At 37.8% G+C, this 19,273-nt stretch overlaps 2 protein-coding genes across 2 annotated transcripts in view; one reads left to right on the top strand and one right to left on the bottom strand.

Moving 5' to 3' along the window:
• The window catches only part of Kin (Kin17 DNA and RNA binding protein), a 29,648-nt gene extending 28,453 nt beyond the window's left edge, over positions 1-1,195 (top strand). The window contains exon 13 of the mRNA XM_047520577.1: positions 858-1,195. Within this exon, the coding sequence (XP_047376533.1) occupies positions 858-920 (63 nt within the window). The 3' untranslated portion in view covers positions 921-1,195. The remainder of the gene's footprint in view (positions 1-857) is intronic.
• A 6,502-nt stretch (positions 1,196-7,697) lies between these two features.
• Positions 7,698-19,273, bottom strand: part of Itih2 (inter-alpha-trypsin inhibitor heavy chain 2) — a 34,557-nt gene continuing 22,981 nt past the window's right edge. The window contains exons 12-21 of the mRNA XM_047520870.1: positions 18,811-18,992; positions 17,797-17,982; positions 17,353-17,492; positions 15,681-15,850; positions 13,429-13,566; positions 12,190-12,303; positions 11,311-11,509; positions 10,579-10,751; positions 9,839-9,950; positions 7,698-7,996 (exon numbers count right to left, since the gene is read on the bottom strand). Coding sequence (XP_047376826.1) covers positions 7,849-7,996; positions 9,839-9,950; positions 10,579-10,751; positions 11,311-11,509; positions 12,190-12,303; positions 13,429-13,566; positions 15,681-15,850; positions 17,353-17,492; positions 17,797-17,982; positions 18,811-18,992 — 1,562 coding nt within the window. The 3' untranslated portion in view covers positions 7,698-7,848. The remainder of the gene's footprint in view (positions 7,997-9,838; positions 9,951-10,578; positions 10,752-11,310; positions 11,510-12,189; positions 12,304-13,428; positions 13,567-15,680; positions 15,851-17,352; positions 17,493-17,796; positions 17,983-18,810; positions 18,993-19,273) is intronic.

Genomic DNA, 19,273 nt, shown 5'->3' with positions numbered 1-19,273 from the left:
GACACTACGGTTATACCCACTGGAGGGTACCAGGGCAGAGAGAGGAGTGAGAAACTGAAGTGCAGAGGTTAAGTAGCTTGCTTCAAGTGGGAGCTGAACTTGGGCAGTCTGGGACAAGAACCCATGTTCTCGGCACCTGTATTCCCAGATTGCATCAACCTTTGAAGTTTTCCCCTTTCCTTTTTGTTGATATGAATGAAGAAAATATGTTTAAAGGTGGACCCATTTTCTGTAATGTAGACCAACCCTAACCATCACAACCAACCTAGATAAAAGAACTTGAGTAGTTGTGTTGGTTTTAATATTTGCAAAAATAAAAAAGAATCCTCAAAATGGATAATGGCACAAACATGATAGATATGTATGAAGTTTAAAAGGAGTATTCTTCATCAAGGAAGAGCTCTTTTCTAGGTTGTAACTGGTGGAGCCAGGGTCCTTCCAACTAATGACTCTCCCATCTTCAAGAAGTGGCCTCTGCAGTCATGTCAGGCAGGCCACAGAGGAGCATGACAGATTGCACGTGGTCACCTAGCATGGCTAGACCATTGCTTCTGTTCACACCCATTTATGGCCCTACCAACCCTCAAAGGGAATCAGGAAGTACAGCTGCTTATCCAGGAAGCTGAGAAGACACATGCTCAGCTGGGGAGTCTCTGTCACAATGTCTACTGATTGAAGAAAATGTGGTAGTTTTTAATTAGAATGCCGTAGATTATTTTTAAAATTCATAGGTGTATAGAAATATTTGCTACCTTAATGATTTTCTAGGGATATAAAAAGACAAATTTGTATCTATAAGTGTGTTGTCTTTTTTTGTCATGCGTTTTTAACCTTTTCTAAATTATTTTAATTTGTAGGGCCCTTTAAAAGGACGCAGAGTTGAAGGAATTCAATATGAAGACATTTCTAAACTTGCCTGAGTTTGAAAATTTGTTAACAATACATTAAAATTCTAAAGCATCAAATTGGTGTTTGCCAAGGCATTATGAGACTCTACTGTGTTAGGGTATTTCTTTTATATAAAACAAATGAATTTATTTAAATATTACTGTATAGTTGTTTAGTGAAACTTATAGAAAAATCTAATTATGTCTACTGAAGTGTCAAAACTATGTAATTTTTCCTTGTTTCTTTCTTTTCTTTGTAATATTTCCTTGATTTTTTTATTTTTATTAAAGAATGTTATTGGAGAGTGTTTGATATCAGACAATTTAGAATCATATAATTAGAGGAAATCTTTCATATACTCTATATTTTCCATAGTCGAATAGTAAAATTGAACTATATAAATTTTAAAAAGCCAAGCTACAAATATAATAGCAGCTTTATTGTGATGTAATTTACACATTGTACAAATTACCATTTCAAATGTGTAGTTGAGTGGTTTCCTGTATTTACACAGTTGTGCAACCACTTCCATATCTAATTTTTTTAGGATATTTTTATCACCCTGAAAAAAAGACCTGTACACAAACTTTACTCCTCCCAATCACTCCCTAGTTCCTGGCAACCATTAATCTACTTTCTATCTTTATGGATTTGCCTAGTCTAGACATTTTAAATAAATGGAATAATATAACACATGGTTTTTTAAGACTGACTTCTTACACTTAATCATAAATGACTTCAAGATTTATAAATGTTGTAGCATGTAGGAGTACTTCATTTCTTCTTATTGCCAAATAATATTCCACTATGCGAATAGACTACATTTGTTCATCCATTCATTGGTTGATAGGCATTTTGGTTGTCTGTTTCTTGGGTATTATGAATAACTCTACTGTACCCTTTCTGTAGATGTGTGTTTTCAATTCCTAAAAGTAGACTTGCATAGTTATATTAGAGTTTATATCCTGTTTAATATTTTCAAGGAACTGAACAGATTTACAAAGCAGCTATATCACACCAGCAATGGCGAACTCCCCATTTTTAAATAAATAGAGCAATATGTCCTTTTGGGATGTAGAAAACTGGAAAACCACCTCATACTTGTTTATGCCTACCTCCCCACCAAAACAGGAAATGTGTGGTTTACATAATTAAGTATGAGCAGGTACAGTGAGATCCAAGTGTGAACGGTCTTATTGGGACTGATCTCTGCCTTGGCTCCATTCTCAGACATTCTTTTTTTTTTTTTTTTTTTTTGCGGTGCTGGGGATTGAACCCAGGGTCTTGTGCTTGTGAGGCAAGCACTCTACCAACTGAGCTACATCCCCAGCCCCTCTCAGGCATTCTTAAAAGACCAAGATGACTCCCAGTGTCTCCATGTTTGCATCTTACCTTTCAGCAACACCACTTTAAAAAAAAAAAAAAAAAGACTATCTTCTATAATGATTCATACTGAAGGCCTGCAATAGTATTTTTAGACCATACCTGGTAAAGTCACTCCAAAGAAAAGGATGGGATCTGCAGACTGGCCAGACCAGGGTTGTATGCCAGCCCCTGGTCCATCTTGCTTGGAATGAGAATAGAGGAGGGCTGAGAACTTCTGTTATCAGAAGATGGGAGAATAGAAGAAATTATAACAGGAAAATACTAGTACCTTTACAGAAAGTATTCAGGGATGGGTTAAAGTCTTTGCAAAATAATTTGACAGTGTGGTATTACGAAAAACAAGTGGGTCTTCATGCTGGAGAGATGTAAGATTGAATGTTAGCTAATCTCTTCACTACCTATATAATCTTGGAAAGTTAATGTTCATGAATCATAATAATCTTAATTTGTAAATTGTCAAAAATAATATGTCCCTGCAGGATTAATGTTAGAATTGCAAAGAATTAAGGATTTTAAAAAGAGGGGCTGGAACTGGAGCTTAGTGATAGAGCACTTGTCTAGCACTGAGTTTGATCCTCAGAACCATATAAAAATGAATTAATAAAGGTGTTGTGTCCATCTACAACTAAAAAAATATTTTAAAAAAAGAGAAAGAAAATACATATAAAGTGTCAGACATATTATCTCAGAATGAAATAAAGTAGTATTCTTCAAGTTAAATTCATGAAAAAATATCTGAAGCACAAAAATGTGATCCTAAACTACAGAACATGTTTTTTTCCTCTAAGTTCTTAGGCCAATAGTGGTTACATTAAGCAGTAGAACAGCAGACATCCAAAATCAGGTCTTAGGTTGGCTTTTCTTCATGAAGCATCAGAGGATATTCTCTTCCTTTAAAAAAAAATAGACTTTAAAGCAATGTCTATAGATTTTGACAAATGTATAATATGTATCCACTGTTACAGTGCCATACATAATACTTTCACTGTCCCATAAAACCTCTGTGCTCTGCCTATTCATTCCTCCTCATCCTTCAAATCCCTGCTCTTTTTACTGTCTCCATACTTTTGCTTTTTCCAGAATATGGTCATATAGTCAGCATCTCAGTCTGTAGCCTTTTCAGATTGGCTTCTTTCACTTAATACACATTTAAGATTCTTCCCTGTCTTTCCATGGCCTGATACCTCATTTCTTTTTAAGGCTGAATAATAATATCAATTGTCTGGATGTTCCATAATTTATCCATTCAGATATTGAAGGACACCTTGGTTTCTCCCAAGTTTTTAAAGCTGCTATAAACATCCTGGGTGCAAGTTTTTGTGCCGATACAGCTTGTTTTTCTATATTGCTAAGAGGCAAATACTTTCGGAAGCTAATCAGGTGGCAGCTAGTGGGATAGTTTTTGTTTCCAACTGTTCCCATTAATTTCCTTTACTTGAAATAGAAGTGTATTTGGTTTGTAAGAGACTACCAAACTCTCTTTCAAAGTGGTTTTACTATTTTGCATTCCTACCTGGAATAAATGAAAATTCCTGCTTTATGTATTTACCAGCATTTGGCATTGTCCGTGTTCTGGATTTCAGCTCTTCTAATATATTTGTAGTGGTATCTCATTGTTTTGATTTGCAGTTCCCCAGTGACATAATGTTGAGCATCTTTTAATTTGTTTACTTACCATCTGTTTATCTTTGGTGAAATATCTTTTTAGGTCCTTTGCCCCTTTATAAACTGGACCATTCATTCTCCTGTTATACTTTAAGAATTTTTTTACAAGGGCCTTTTATCAGATGTCTTTTATAAATATTTTCTTCAGTGGCTTCATTTTCTCATTTTTGGGGGAAAATATTTTTTTCATCAGTGTTTCTGAGATTATATGAAAGTATTAGCATTGTTGCTCTGGAAGACCAAATGCCAGAATTTTCTTTATTAGAATACCATTAAATTCCATTGCCTTATTTCCCCCATTGTCTTCTGGTGTTTTCTTCCAGCCCATCCACCTATCACTTTTTGCTGACAGTTATAACTGAGTCATATTCATTAATTAAACATTTACTGAGTGCCTCTAGTCAATATGCCACTGTACTAGGTGCTGGATGTATAAGAATGAGAAGCAGGTATCCACCCAAGATACATGTTGTATAGGAATTGAGAGTGTTCAGTGATACTCAAGTGAAGTGATAAGCCAATAGTAAGAAACTCCATAAGGTGGAGTACTTAGTTAAAAATCTGCCATAACTTTGCTGGGCCTAAGAGACTATTCACTGATAAAAGAAAAATGGAAGCACAGGGTTAGAGTATAAGTCAGCCTTGATCATAAATTAGTTATTAGGTTGACTCGAGTGACCCTAGAAATATTAGCTGTATAACTGAGTCATGTAGGAAAAGGAAGTATCTGTGCTTTTTCTTTCTCTTATGTGTATATTGCAGAAAAAATCACCAAATAAATTTGGCCAGTGAAAAAGTGCTAATAAAAAATACTTGGGGAATGGATATTGGTCAAATTGTACTTATTGTGTACATGTATGAATATGTAACAACAAATCCCACCATTATTACAACTATAATGTACCAATAAAAATATGGAAAAAAATTACTAAATTCTTAATAGCATATAAGCATCTGCATGTTTCTAGGCAACCAGGGAATTTTTTCTTTGATTTTTACTGAATCTTTGGAGACACTTGTATCTCCTTCCATTAGGATAAGGCTGATTAAAAGATGCCACTTCATGTATTAAGTGATCCTTAGAGCATGTGAAGTGACTCAGGTAAACCAGCAGACACAAAAGTAACTCATTTTTAGCTCATTTTTACTACACCTTGACTATGTTGTTTTTGTTTTGTTTTTATTTGTTATAATGTTTTTTAATTCTGTTAATAGAGTCATTTCTTTGGATTGAGTTTCCAACCCTAAAAAAAAAATTAATTTTCAGTAATTAAAAAGTACAGTAATTTAAAGCTAATTTTAAAAAAATAAACTTGTGACCAAGGCATGATCTAAACTAGTACTCTCCTTTTTTCTGGAACATAAGGCTTGCAGTTTCCTGACAGTAAGACATATTTATTTAATTGTTTTAATGGTGACTGTGTGATTCATAACTTAGGAAAAGCTTTGAACATAGGCTACATAAATCCTAAAGATGGTTAATATAGCTCACAAATAGCTTTGTATTAACCCAGAGATTTGAATTGGATGCCATTTCCCTACATAAAACTACATACCGATCCACTATTGTGAGGTGCTCCAAAGAATACACATTCTTAGGTCATTGTCACCTTCCTTTTATGTATGGGCAAATACTTTCAGTAGCTAATAAGGAGATAGCCAGTGGGATAGTTCTTTCTTTCCAACTGTTCCCATTAATTTGGTTCCTTTGTTTGAAATAAAAAGTTGACTATTCACTTAAAGTTCAAAGTTAATTATGGAGAGCTTATTTCTGGTATCAAGAGGAATACATGTGAAGTCATTAATAGGTTACTTTTACAGGCAGTGAATTTGAAAACACCAGCTATTAATGAAAGTGATAATTTACATCATATATAGATTCGATTTTAAATCTGGTTTGTTATTCAAAATTCTGCAAGTAAATGTACACCCCTAATTTTTTATCATTTTTAAAACAGCACATGTAAAATACTAGGAATCAAACTACACTTTAATGGTACATGTTTTAAAGTTAAGATTTTTACCCAGTAGCAGGATTAATTATAAGAACCCACTTTTGAAGTTTTTATTAAATATTAGCATTTTAAGATCACTGTTTTTGAAATTGGAAATAGAAAAGATATATTGACTTTTTAAAAATGTATCATAGTTGACCATTTTCCCATTTACTTCTTCAGCACTGCCATTGTCTTTTGATTATAGAAATAATCACATTTCTTTAATATTTTACAATTAGTCTACAGATTCTCAGTTGCTTTTTCAAATATGTCCAAAGGGAGTTTTGCTTATCTAAAGTGAAAAATGAATTTTACCAATTTTCGGTTTATTATGATTTCATAAATGTACCTTTAAAAAAAGTTTAGGTACAATTTCACCAATATGGCCTTCAAGTAAATACCTACTTTAGGAATTGATTTTTTAAGGAAAGTTATGAACAAAGGAAAGAGCAGAATTTTAAAAAGATCAGAACGACACTTACCACCCAAATCTACAATACTAATGCAGGCATAAAAAAGGCATCTGATTTCACTTCAAATTTGTTGTGTATTTATTCTGCCTTGTAAACTTATTATCCTTTAGTAAGGACATAATTTACTTTGTTTTGAAATAAAGTCTAATATGAAATTTAGAAATGAGTGCTAAGGAAGACTGATAACACTATGTTCAATTTGTATGATACTTGATTCACAGACAGAGGGGGCCTTCAGAGAATTTGGTACTGTGATTCTCAGAATTCATTTAGCAATGGTAATACAGTGTGATTAGCCATCTGAGATAGTATCCCAAGCCATTTTAAGTATATGAAAAATTCGGAGTAATAGAAACTCCAAGGTGATCTGGAGAGAATACCAGGAGACTATCAGGAGGTTGTCATTAAGAAAGCAGAAACCTATCCAGTTGTGTTAGATCCTATTTGGAGATAGCTGTGGACAGAAAGTGGTTGATCAACTAAGTCCTTCTGATGATTAATTTTATGTCAACTTGGCTTGGCCATGGGTTCCCAGATGGTTGGCCAAACATTATTCTGGATGTTTGTGTGAGATTAGCATTTAAAGTAGTGGACTAGAGTAAAACCAAGTGTCCTCTCTAGTGTTCGTGGGCTTAATTTAATCATTTAAAGACCTGCATAGACCAAAAGAGCGAATCCTCCCTCAAGTAAGAGAGGATTCTCAGTGGGCTGCCCTCAGACTTCATCTGCAACATTGGTTCTTCCTGCCTGATCACCTCTGAACTGGAATGTCAGCTCTCCTGAGTCTTTTGTGCTGTTGGCTCGCCCTGAAGATTTTGGACTTACCAGCCTCCATAATCATGTGAGACAATTTTTCAAAAATAAATTTCTTAATGTGTTTAGAATGCTGACATATCCAGACCTCATGAACTGAAAAGGACACTCAGGCCAATACTATGGAAGGAATCCTGACAAAGTGTATCAGGTCATCTTGGCTGCCTTGATAAGACTGTACCTACTGAGAGTGACAGGGTTTTAATATAAATCTCCACAAAGCAACTATGATCGAGCAACTCCCCTATTCATTTTCCATGTTCACAAATAACCTCATAATTGAACTTCCTATGTGATTAACAGTGTAAAAATGTGCTCCATTTGCAAGGTCAAGGACCTGACATTCAATAATAGTGAAATTATCACAGTAAATGCCAAATCTAGGGCTCTGTCTAGAAGCCAGCCTGACTTGCCAAAGCAGTTTTTTGCGTCACTCAATTAATAGCATCTGAAAAATGCAACCGAATCACAAAGCTTCATTGCAAAATATTTATTTTCTTCAGATGTGTTGACAGGCTTTATAAACCTCCACGGCACCTGGGGTTAACTATTCAACTGAGGAATGACTGCAAAGGTGGCAAGGAAAAATGTATATTTATATATAGAATTTTCAAAGTTATAAACCTTTAAGGCCATTTAAGAATGCTATAGAGATGAGGCACGAAGTAGTCCTTGTAATGTCCATCGATGAAACCTTTTCCACTGTTGTGCACAAACCAACAGGAAACATCTGTTCCAAACACTATATCTGTTCTGTAGTCTTTCTGGAATCCTCTGAAAGGAAAATGGTATATGCACGGTTAGGGAACAGACCAGGCATGGCCAACCAGGTATAGCAGGAAACAAGACACCTCTTTTCCTTGCTGAACTTTGTGCTTTTTTATTGCCATTATCCTCCCCACCCCACCATCTTCCTGCTCCCCAGGTTGTGTGAAATGTCAGAGTCTGGAGATTGCTGTTAGAAGGACAGAGAATAAGCAGTGTGTCCTTATTATTCAAGTAATCCTTCTACAGGTGGACCCCTAGGAACCCTTCCAGCAAGGTAAAGAGCAGTCAATCAGTTAATGCAAGTGGAAAGACAGGAAAACAATACTAAAGCTGTAACCTGACCTCACACATTAACTCAAGAATGCATCCGAGGGACCTCGGACTTCATGATAACACGTTTTATCTAGGAGTGATACCTGCTGCTTGGGCAAATTCATGTCCTCCACTTGAAGGACGAAGAAGCCAATGATTTGGAAAGACATACAACACATTGCTAGTAATGAGCCTTAAAAGTATCGAACTGTGCAGCCCACAGGCCAACTCTATTTCAGTTACACATCCTGAGATACTTGGAGTAGATGAAGTTGAAGCCCAGCACCAGCCTCCTGTGGTAGGGTAGATGCTCTTTTACCAAGCTTCATGTGACTGACTGCGGTTACCAACTGGGGCTCACCCCTTGCCATCATGCTTGCTGCTGCCCACTGGTAACTCACTGTTTTCTATCTAGTGAACCAAAACCCGTTGCGTGGTACTTACCAAGAATCCCTGTTTAGTCTACAAACTTAGTTTTGTGGTGGCACTTACAGCTTTATGGCTTAATTATTGCAATGTTTTGATTTGATTAAGTATGTGAAAGCCAACAACATTCATGTGCAGTAAGAGTCTTTTTTTTTTCCTCCCTTCTACTGGGGATTGAATCCAGGGGATGCTCTCCCACTGAGCTACATCCCCAGCTCTTTTATTTTATTTTTTTTAATTTTGAGACAGGGTCTGGCTAAGTTGCCCAGGTGTTGGTGAACTTGTCATCCTCCTGCCTCAGCCTCCCAAGTAACTGGGATCACAGGCACGTACCACAAGACACAGAAATGAAGAGTCATTTTTTTTTTGGTGCTGGGGATTGAACCCAGGGCCTTGGTGCATGCAAGGCAAGCACTCTACCAACTGAACTATATCCCCAGCCCTAGGAAGAAGAGTCATTTCTAATAAAGCAAAGTTGGCTGCTTTATAAAAGCTCTAAAATGACAAAAACTGCTTTAAAATAATATCAAATTAGGCATGGGTGAGACAACTGTTAAAGATTGGGGGAAAATTATAAAGATAAGAATTTTAACGCTGAATGTTTTACATGTTTTATAACTTGTAACACTCAGAATGTTTTATACGTTCTCACTTCAAATTGAAGCATATGGATATGATTTGTGTATGAATAGCCACACAAAAGTGAATTCAGTAAATCCATACTCAAAAAGAAGGCTTTACATAAAAATATACTTTTGTTCTCTAGCACTGTGGTTCATGGGTATTTTTATGATTTCTTCCTTTGGGTAACTTTTTCAATTGTCCAACTTGTGAGCAGAGGGCTTCTAATGTGTGATGAGATGAGAACAATAGAATAATTACTTTTGGCATTTCGTAATGCACACTTATATAAATAGTCATTATTGACATTTAAGGTGGGCCATCGGAAGTGCCCTTATGGAAATGTTATGTGTGTGTCTATTCCTGATGTGTTGTTGAGCTTGACAGAGGTAGTGCTTTAAACAGATTTTCTTGCTCTTCTCTTTGGCTGCATAACTTCCATCCTACAGGGAACCCTTTTTGTCACTGTCTTAGGCATCCGGGGCCTACCTGGTGACAGTCAGCTTCTGTCCTTTCACTTCCATGCTTGCCTCTGGTTTCTCAGGATCCTTTCCTGGTCTCTCACTGAAGATGCGTATCTTTGGCTCGTGCATGAACTGGCCTAGCAAAGCGAAGTCCAGACAATTATTTACATGTAATCCAAAGTTAAATAAAAAGACAGGCCAGTTATTGGATCCAAGTGACATTTTGGTCCTCCTCCCAGAATTTCTAGGGTAGAAAGACATTGAGGGGTAAAAGTGGTGGCAATGGGAGGGAAAGGTCTTTCCTGAAAGCTGATCTCCCATGATTGCTTTTTACATATGAGGCTGATCCACCGGAATACCTGTAGATGGACCACCACCTGATGGCAGAGACAGGGGTGAGGTTGGCATGGGAGAGCCTGGGTCAAACCATAGGAACATGTCTGTGATGTCATGTGCTTACATTTGAACTCTTAAAATACCAGGGAATGTTGTCCTGGATGCTCTACTTGTTATCAAAGACTTCCTAAACCAGTTCACCTCTCTTCAGGTACAAAACAATCTTCTCTTAACTTGCCCAGTTTCTGATGCTGAAACCCTAGCCTTCGATGCCCTTGTCTGTCCAGAAGGGTGAATGGTCCTGGTCATCTTAGTTCCAATCTGTGGGTCCTCTGCTCCTGAGTCCACACCTGCTACCTTCCCAACTTCTAACTACCATCATCCAAATCACGAAAGACTTAGATGCCAGGTGGTTGAGAAACACTTTACCTAAAAGTCCATGTGCATTAGGGGAAAACTTGTTTGTGGGGGGAATGTAGATCCCTAGAAAGTCTACGTTGATCGGATGCTTCTTCCAAACACGATGCAGTAGAACAGAAAAGGACATCTCCTTATCCAGGGTGACTGTCACAGTTTTTTCTTTCTTCACAGAGACAAGCACCCTAGTGTGAAAATCAACAAGGAACAGAGAAGGTTCCAGAACAGGCTTCTTTAGCAAGTCATTCTCAACCCCAATACACACTCTCCATTCCTCCCAGTATGATTCCATTCGTGTTCTAAGAGCTTTACCCTGTTTTTGCTACAGAATGTTTTTCTTTTAACTCCCAGCTCTAAAATCCTGTTAATTCGCATGTTTATAGGTGAACAATCAATTAACAGATATTAATTGGAAAGATATTCTGTGTAAGATACATAGTGCTTGGAGCAGGCTCCCTGACAGAGTCAGGGGATTTCAGTTGATGAGTTTGTTCACTGATCCAATACATGTATTGTGTACTTACTGTATGTCACACATTAGGCTAGACACTGAGACACAATAGTGACAAAAAGCATGGTCCCTGCTACCTGGAAGAGTGTAGTAGGTAAGAACAACTTTCCTGAGCCTTGACTTCCTTATGCTTAAAATGATTATTTTACATTCTGTATTGATGTTGATGTTTGGATTTATTTGTGCAGTCATGTGTCAAGGACAGGAATGGATTCAGGTGGAGCAATACTTGCCTCTGATTAACGACGTGAGCTGTGTCAGACCAGGACAAGATGGATGTACGAGAACCATGGCTCAGGGTGATGGTCTCAGTGCTGATTTCTATTTTCAGGTCTTCACTTTGGAAATAAAATCCCAGTTTTCCAAAATAGGTTCTTAATTTTCCATTCTGAGGTTTCTTTGCACCAATAAGCTGACCATTCACTGAAATCCCTGCAGAAGAAAAAACATTTTTTTTCTTGTGGGCCTTTTTTGGGGTATGTCTGGGCACCATAATTCAAATTTTTATAAAACTTGACAATTTGAGAAAATTATTATTATTTTGCTTCAGAATTTATGGGTTTTTTGTTTCATTTTTTTGGTTGGTTGGTTGGTTGGTTTGGGAGTTTTTTGTGAGTTTTTTAGGTACTGGGGGATTGAACCCAGGGGTGCTCTACCACTGAGCTACATCCCAGACTTCTTATGTTGTATTTTATTTAGAGACAGGGTCTCACTGAGTTGCTTAGCACCTCGGTTTTGGTGAGGCTGGTTTGAACTCTCAATCCTTCTGCCTAAGCCTCCCAAGCCGCTGGGATTACAGGCATGCACCACTGCACCCAGCTCAGAATTTATGTTTTTTATATATCTCATTTCATAACTGATGTGTTTATTATGAAGTAATTATATGACAATAAAATAAGCTAGTTTATTCTTACAGTATAGGTTTTAAATTATAATTGTTCCAAACTCTTAAGAATGTATTGGTAATTTAATTTTTCACTAATTATCAGAGTTCTAAAAATACAGAATTTCTGTTAAGAAGAGAAAGAGAAATCCCAGGTAGTGACAGGGAAGCATGCCAATTATCCAATTATCTAATTATCTACATCAAACATAAGTTCTTTTTATTTTACCTGATTCTGGATCAGAAACCAGATTGAGAATTTTTCCAGGTTCTGAGTCAATATTGAAACAAATATTCTTCTGGCTTTTTGGCAAGTAAATGATGAAATGTGGGTCATTTTCAACTGGAAAATATACAAGGAAAATGAAAACACAAAATGATTAAAAGAAATGATTTTGAACAGTATTTTATTCCCAAACACCTCTAATTTAATCCAAATAACCATCTACTGTGCTTCTGTTATTTTTCTGGTTCTGTTATAGGAATCAGAGATCCAATGGTTCTTACCCCATTGTCCCTTTGTCTTGGAACATCTATCACTATTTATGTTATTATTGTTATTATTTTTTTTTTGGTGGTGCTGGAGATTGAACCTAAGGCCTTGTGCATGCTAGGCAAGCACTCTGCCAACTGAACTATATCCCCAGTCCAGTATGTTTTTTAATAAATACGGTGGATATTTATTTTGTACCTATCACATATGTACTAGGCTAAATACTAGAGATGAAATCGAATATGCAAGATACAAGGAATAAGAAACACACATATAAGAAACCCATATATGTAACACACGTAAGAAACACACACGCACTAGATGTATTTTTTAAGTAGAGATATATTTCAAGTTGGCGTATACAGTAAAGAAAAATAAAGGAGACATAAAATAGATAAGCCACAGAAGTGAGATGAGATCACTTGGAATATCCACCAAAGCCCTGACTAAATTTCCTCTGTCATGGCACCATGTCTGGTGTGTGGGAGATAATGCTCTTGAAAAATTGGTTCTGAGGATTTCTTGATTGATAGAAGAGTCTGTATTCTAGGGAATCTAGACAGCTGCTCTTTCTAGGAACAATAGGAAACCCTTCCATGAACAATTCAAAAGTCCATTAGGCAGGTGCTTGGGACCATCCTCTGGAGAACAGATCACAAGAGCGCCCAGCAAGATGACAGCAAGGCACAATCCAAGAAAAGGCCTCAGAATGAAACCGACCTTGCTGGTGCTTTGATCTTGGACTTCCAGCCACCAGAATTGAGATAAATGGATGTGTGATTTAAACACCCCAGTCTGGTATTTTGTTCCAACAGTCCTCGCAGGCAAATGCCTGGAGCTGTCTTCTTTCAACAGGAGGCAAAGATGCCTGTAAGTCACCTCCTTCCCCAGCACACAGTGATTTTATTCAGGTACAGAAATGCACCCCAGGATTGCAATAGGTTGAGAAGGTGGAAGCAGTGTTGAAGCTCTTACCTCTCATCACATGTGGGGGAGGTGTGGACTCAAGCAGCTGTCCCCTTATGGCACGCATGGCAGTCACTGGTGTTGGAGAAGGTTTGGCCCAAGATGGGATGGAACCTGAAGCTACTTTGCTGCCATAATACAAGGCACCTGAGTAGGAAAAAAAAAAAAAACAAAAAAACCCAAAACTGTATCCATTAGAGGTTCTTGGTGAAACTTTTATCCCTCTATTTTTTTAAAATTTTCAGTGCCTGGGATTGAACTCAAGGCCTAAAGCGTGCTAGGCGAGTGCTCTACCACTGAACAACATCCCCAGCTCCTTCCTCCATTCCAGATGTCTCTGCCGGTTCCCTCTGGCATCACAGGAGGGGAGGCTGTGGTAGAGTTCTCTCAGAAGCTGAGGGAGGGTCTGTGATTGGAGGAACTGCTTTGCAAGGCTGGGGAAGGTCCCACGCCTTCAGCATGGACTGGGTAGATAATGTCCCAGATGACTATAGATCTTTCTAGAACTTGCCAAACAACAAGCTGAACCAATTTCACTTCCCAAAGAGGTCTTCTATCCATGAGAGAGACTGCGTTACAAAAGAAAGGTTCTGATATTCTGTCATTGTCCCTGCTTTGAGAAACAGGAAGTTTCCCAGTCTTAGTTTTTCCCTAGCTCAATTTAGCTGTGGGGCTTCAATCTATTGTAATCAGGGATGTCAGAAGTCAGAGTTCCACACACCCTGGACCAGTGCAATAAACTTGGTGTCCCACTTGAACAAATTTAAAAATGCAGAAATCAGTCCCTCCAGTGAATGCAACTCATTCTCAAGACAAGGTTATGAAAGGACCAGCCAATCTCTAAGAAAGAAGGAAAGGACCTAGTAAACCAGAGCCCTTCTAGCCTTGGTTATATACTCCTCAGAACTACCTGGAGACTTTTGACAAAACACAGAAGGCAAGGATAGTTTTTAAGGTCATTTGTAGATTCTGAGCTTCCACATATACTTTTCCTAAAACCCTTTCTCCTATATTATGAATGGAAGGCAATCAATTCCCCTGCCTCCCCCCACTCAAAGTCCCCAGGAACCAAAGCCTCCATCTGAATGTTGGTATAGCAGTTAAAACTCAATGACTCCAATGATTGGTGACAAGTCCTTTCCCAGTCAGATGGTTTCCCACTCTTTGCTTTTAGTAAAAGTGGAGAAGGGCTCACCTTGTCTCCTGACAGATCACTGAAGTTTTTTGAATGCTCGAATTTGTGTTTGCGCATATACATGTGGTGGAATTCAGACAAGTGAGTGACATTTTGATAAATAAGCTCTTTCTCTTTCCATTCCTATCTAACTTATCTATGTCAACAATGTTTATCAGCCCTTATGCCTGTAAAGTTGTTTTTTTAAGTAGAATTGAAGCTGAATCCTGTCTCTTTCAGTCTATGCATAAACAATACTTATCATGAATCCCCAAAGGAAGACTCAGCTACATTTTTCTCATTAGAGATGATTTCCATCAAATTTTACTTCATATATATTTTAACATTTATATCATATTTATTTCATTTTAATCAATGTCTACCAGTACTATAGTAATTTTAATAAAATCCAATCCAGAAAAAAAATTTTGAATGGTCAGAATCTTTTGGTACAACTTTTTAAGTTAAAAGTTGAACAAATATAAACAAAACAAAACAAAACAAAAAGAGCAAAATAAGCAAACTTTTTTCTTTCAGGGAAGCAGGGTGATTAATAAGACTTTGATGCATAAAATTATATTATATTAGTGTATTCTGGGAGGGGAAGTGGAATGGAAATACAAGTCCAACTAGCAAAAAGAACAACATAAACATTTTAATAATTAAAATAGAATTTGTTCATGTATTTTTTAAATGGATGATGGTATCACAATGAGTATTCTGTCTCATTAGATACATTTAAAGTGGTGACATACTTTTATTTTACAGAGACTATTTACAATATGCCAGAAAAATATTTGTTGCCACTATTTAAATAGAATGAAAAAACATTGAAGGTTGATTTAAAAAATGAGTGTGGGGGTTCAGAGGTTTTCAAAATTCCTTTGGGAGATATGTGAGTAAAAATGTTCAAAAGCCACAGTGATAAACCGTCCTTAAGTCAGCTTCATATGCAATCTCAGGCCTGTAGGGCCACAGGCTGGGAGCAAGAGATGGGTTAGGGATGGGACAGAGAAGAGGCCATAGGACGTCAGCACAGGACAAGGAAACTGTCCTGACAATTACCCCACCAGGTGCAAACACCGACCTGAACAGCAAGTATGGTCCTGCGGAGGCGAGTCGGCCAGCATGCGCTCATCCCCAGCATCGTTCTCGATCACCATTGCAGTAAGTGGGGTCACAATGTGATGTTCCAGAGACATCTGCAGGATTGTTTTTGTAATTTTCCTTTTGGCTGCAGCTGTAGGAGCCAGGCTTCTGCATTCAGGAAATCGAGGCATTATAAGACACCGCTACATTGAAGGGTGCTCTCAAGTCCCATGCCCACCTACCTCCCTTCCAGTGTCCAGCCAGGACCTGGGCAGGGGCCACGGTGCACAAGGCAAGAGGGAAACGGAACCCAATGACTTCAGGAAGCTACGTATTTTATCGAGCTATGCAATCCCAAGGGATTGTTCAAAAAGACTGTTTTTCAGAGCAGCTTTAGGTTCGCAGTGAAATGGAGCAGAAGGTACTGGGTTATTTCCCATGGGCCCCCTGCACCGCTATGGACATCCCCCACCAGAGTGGTACATTCGTTACAACTGAAGAACAATGAATGGCTATTCATCAATTGTAATTGATTAACTTAAGTCGTAAGTCAATAGTTTACCTTAGGGCTTACTCTGGATATTTATTCTATGGTTTGGACAAATGATCAGTATGTATCCACCGTAGTAATATCATACAGAATTTTTCACTGCCCTAAAAATGTTCTGTGCTCCATATATTCTTTGTTTCCCTGAACAAAATAATCACTGATCTGGGATTTTTTTTTAAAACCAATATTTAACTTCCATAGCAATTTGCTCTATGACTTTAAATATATTCAGTGTGCTTCTATCCAAGGGGCAGGGATATTTCTCAAATAGCTTACAACCTTGTTTATTTTTTTATAATCTTATCGACATCAGGGATTTTCTCTGCAAATCCAGCTATATAATGGTATTTCATTTTTCCAACCTAGTTTAGATCACCCAACTTCATCTTCCTGGGAATCTGATCTAACAGGTGGAGTGGGCTTGGGAATGGTAATTTTTATCAAAACACCCCATGTAATTCTGATGCAGATAGTCAAAGAGCTGTACACTACTCTACTGATAGATATGGTTTTTGTGTTGGAGGGTTAAGATGCAGCTGGACTGAAAAGCCAGGGGTGACATAGATAAACATTAGGGAGCCCTTCCTGGGGAACATTATAATCTCGTAATCGTACATTTCTCTTTAGACAATAACCTGTTTTCAAGAGCAAATGTAAATGAACTACTTAAATACACAGCAATATGGATGACTTTCATAGATATGATACTGAGGGAAAGAAGCTGGAAACAGATTGCATGGTTATGTAACACAACAGGCAAAACTAAATGATGGTGACAGAAATCAGAATAGTGGGGGTGGAGGAAGGAGAGTAAGGGAGCCCTCACTGGTTCTATATCTGGATCTGTGTGGTTGACAGGGGTGATATATATGTACAAATTCATTACGCTGCACACTTCAAATGAATGTACTTCACATACCCTATGTATGTTATACCTTAATAAAAAAGAAAGCTAACCCAGCTTTAATTGAAGTGCTGGGAACCCATGGAAGTTAATAACACAATCCTATATTAATTTGCTGCCTTTCTTGGTTGCAAACTTTTTGTGCCCGATCTCAAATATCGTAGGTGAACATTTCTCTTTTACAAATCCCTGTCGTGCGGACTCTTCTCTCCTTACCGCTCTGCTAGCAGTTGATTGATTGTTAGATAGGCCCATAATTTCTTGGTGAAATCGGGATCTGCGTGCTTGTCTTTTGATAGAAAATCCTCCAAGTCATCCATCTGGGCCAGGGTTTCCAAGACCAACTCTGTGTTAGCCTAGAGGACCAAAGGTTCAGTTGAAGGACTCCAAGGGAGCAGAATGGTAGTTAATAAATCATTTGGAGTGAATCAGGGCACTATGCCTTTTGGGGGTATGCAAAAGGCATCTGTTGGGGAGGTAAGTGACCCCCTCCAATGGGACTAGGCTTGGATTGACTGAATCGTTGGGAAGATGGCAGAGATTTTCTCCTGACTTCTCTTTAGTTATTGCTTCTATTCTAGATTCTGGTTGTTAACATACAGAACTGACCGTCTCCAGGGAACCAGTTAGTATCTTAGAATAAGCAGAAAGCAGTAGTACCGAAGTCGCGGTGATAATGCTCTGTACTTGCTCCAACTTATCAGGGTCAAATTTTCCTGCCACCACAATCTCTGAACCTCCAAAATAGTTGTGGAAACTGTTCTGAGTGACATCTGTTACTGACGTGTGGGGATAGTTGAACTGAACGTTCCGGAGCAGGGGAGTTGAGACTTGATTGTAGAATTTCTACCATTTATAAAAACAGAAAGAATAATAATAAAAAAAAAAAGACCAGAGAAATCATTATTTTTCTAACCACTTTATAACGCGACAGCATTTTTCTCTGAGGTTTGTCACATATTTAGCAGATACCTCTTAATTTATCTCATGGATCTCTGGGACAAGAAATACACTCATGATTATTTGGTGAAAAAAACTGAAATGTGGAGACAAGAAAACTTGTTAGAAATATCAATCTTTAAGATACCCATCTTTCTCCCACTTTCTGGTATGATCAGCAAGATAAAGTCATGAACTCTTACAATAACAAATGTGAGCTGGGTCAATACTCCCAAATTAGAACCTTTTCCCTTTCCTATCTTTGGTTTTATATATGGTGCCTGGCATTGATGTCATTTTCTTAACCATTTAGTAAAATAAATTAGTAATTTGTATCTTTTGTATTTAAGGAAACTTAGAGGCCATAGTTGGATCTATTTTACATTTTAAAGGACTAGTATTTGAGGTGACAAAGCACTTCAAAGGAAAATCAGGTGGCCACCAGGATAGGAAGGGCCATTGTTCAGTGGGTCTAGAGAGCCAGCAGAACCCCTGGTGCCTCAGGAGACCTTTCTGTTCTCTGGAGTGTACGCTTGCATCTCACCATTAGGGCAGAAGTCCACGGGTGGAGGGGAGCAATTGAACCAAGTGCTCAATTCCTGAAGGGATCCTTCTCTGATTCTTGCAACCAAATAATGACAATTTTAAAGTAAGTGCAACTGTCTTCTTTTAGGCATCGGACATGGGTAGCTGGGTGATTTCCAGTCAGGAGGCAAGGATGGAAGACAACGTTACCTTGAGCTGGGAGGATGTGTCCTGGTTGCCATAAATTCTTTGCGCAATTCCACGGTTTTCATTGGATAATCTCTTCAAAAAATCATAGTCAACATCAAAGCCTATCCCCAAACTGAACAAGGAGATGTTGTCTTGTATGTTCTGCTTCACGTTTTTCTGAATTTTTGACAGTTTTACCTCACCTGAAGTTGGTGATGATGGAAAAGAGAGGAGGGAGGAACCAATGTTAAAAAAGGTTTTGGAAAATCTAGAGAAGGTAGTTTGGTGAAATTTACCCAAATTAAAAAATGCACTTACTCTTTGAGTTAGTAATTCAACTTCTAGGAATTTTTATTACAGATGCACCCATACATGTCAAAATGAAGTATGGACAATGGTACATGGCAACATTATTTAGGAATAGCAAACATATCAGAAACAAATTAAATGTGCACCAATAAGGACAAGTGGTGATATTACGGTA

The sequence above is a fragment of the Sciurus carolinensis genome, chromosome 12, assembly GCF_902686445.1.
Source record: "Sciurus carolinensis chromosome 12, mSciCar1.2, whole genome shotgun sequence".
In the NCBI taxonomy this organism is placed as follows: domain Eukaryota; kingdom Metazoa; phylum Chordata; class Mammalia; order Rodentia; family Sciuridae; genus Sciurus; species Sciurus carolinensis.
The sequence above is the reverse complement of the archived record's forward strand: the minus strand, read 5'-3'. Positions and strand labels throughout refer to the sequence as shown.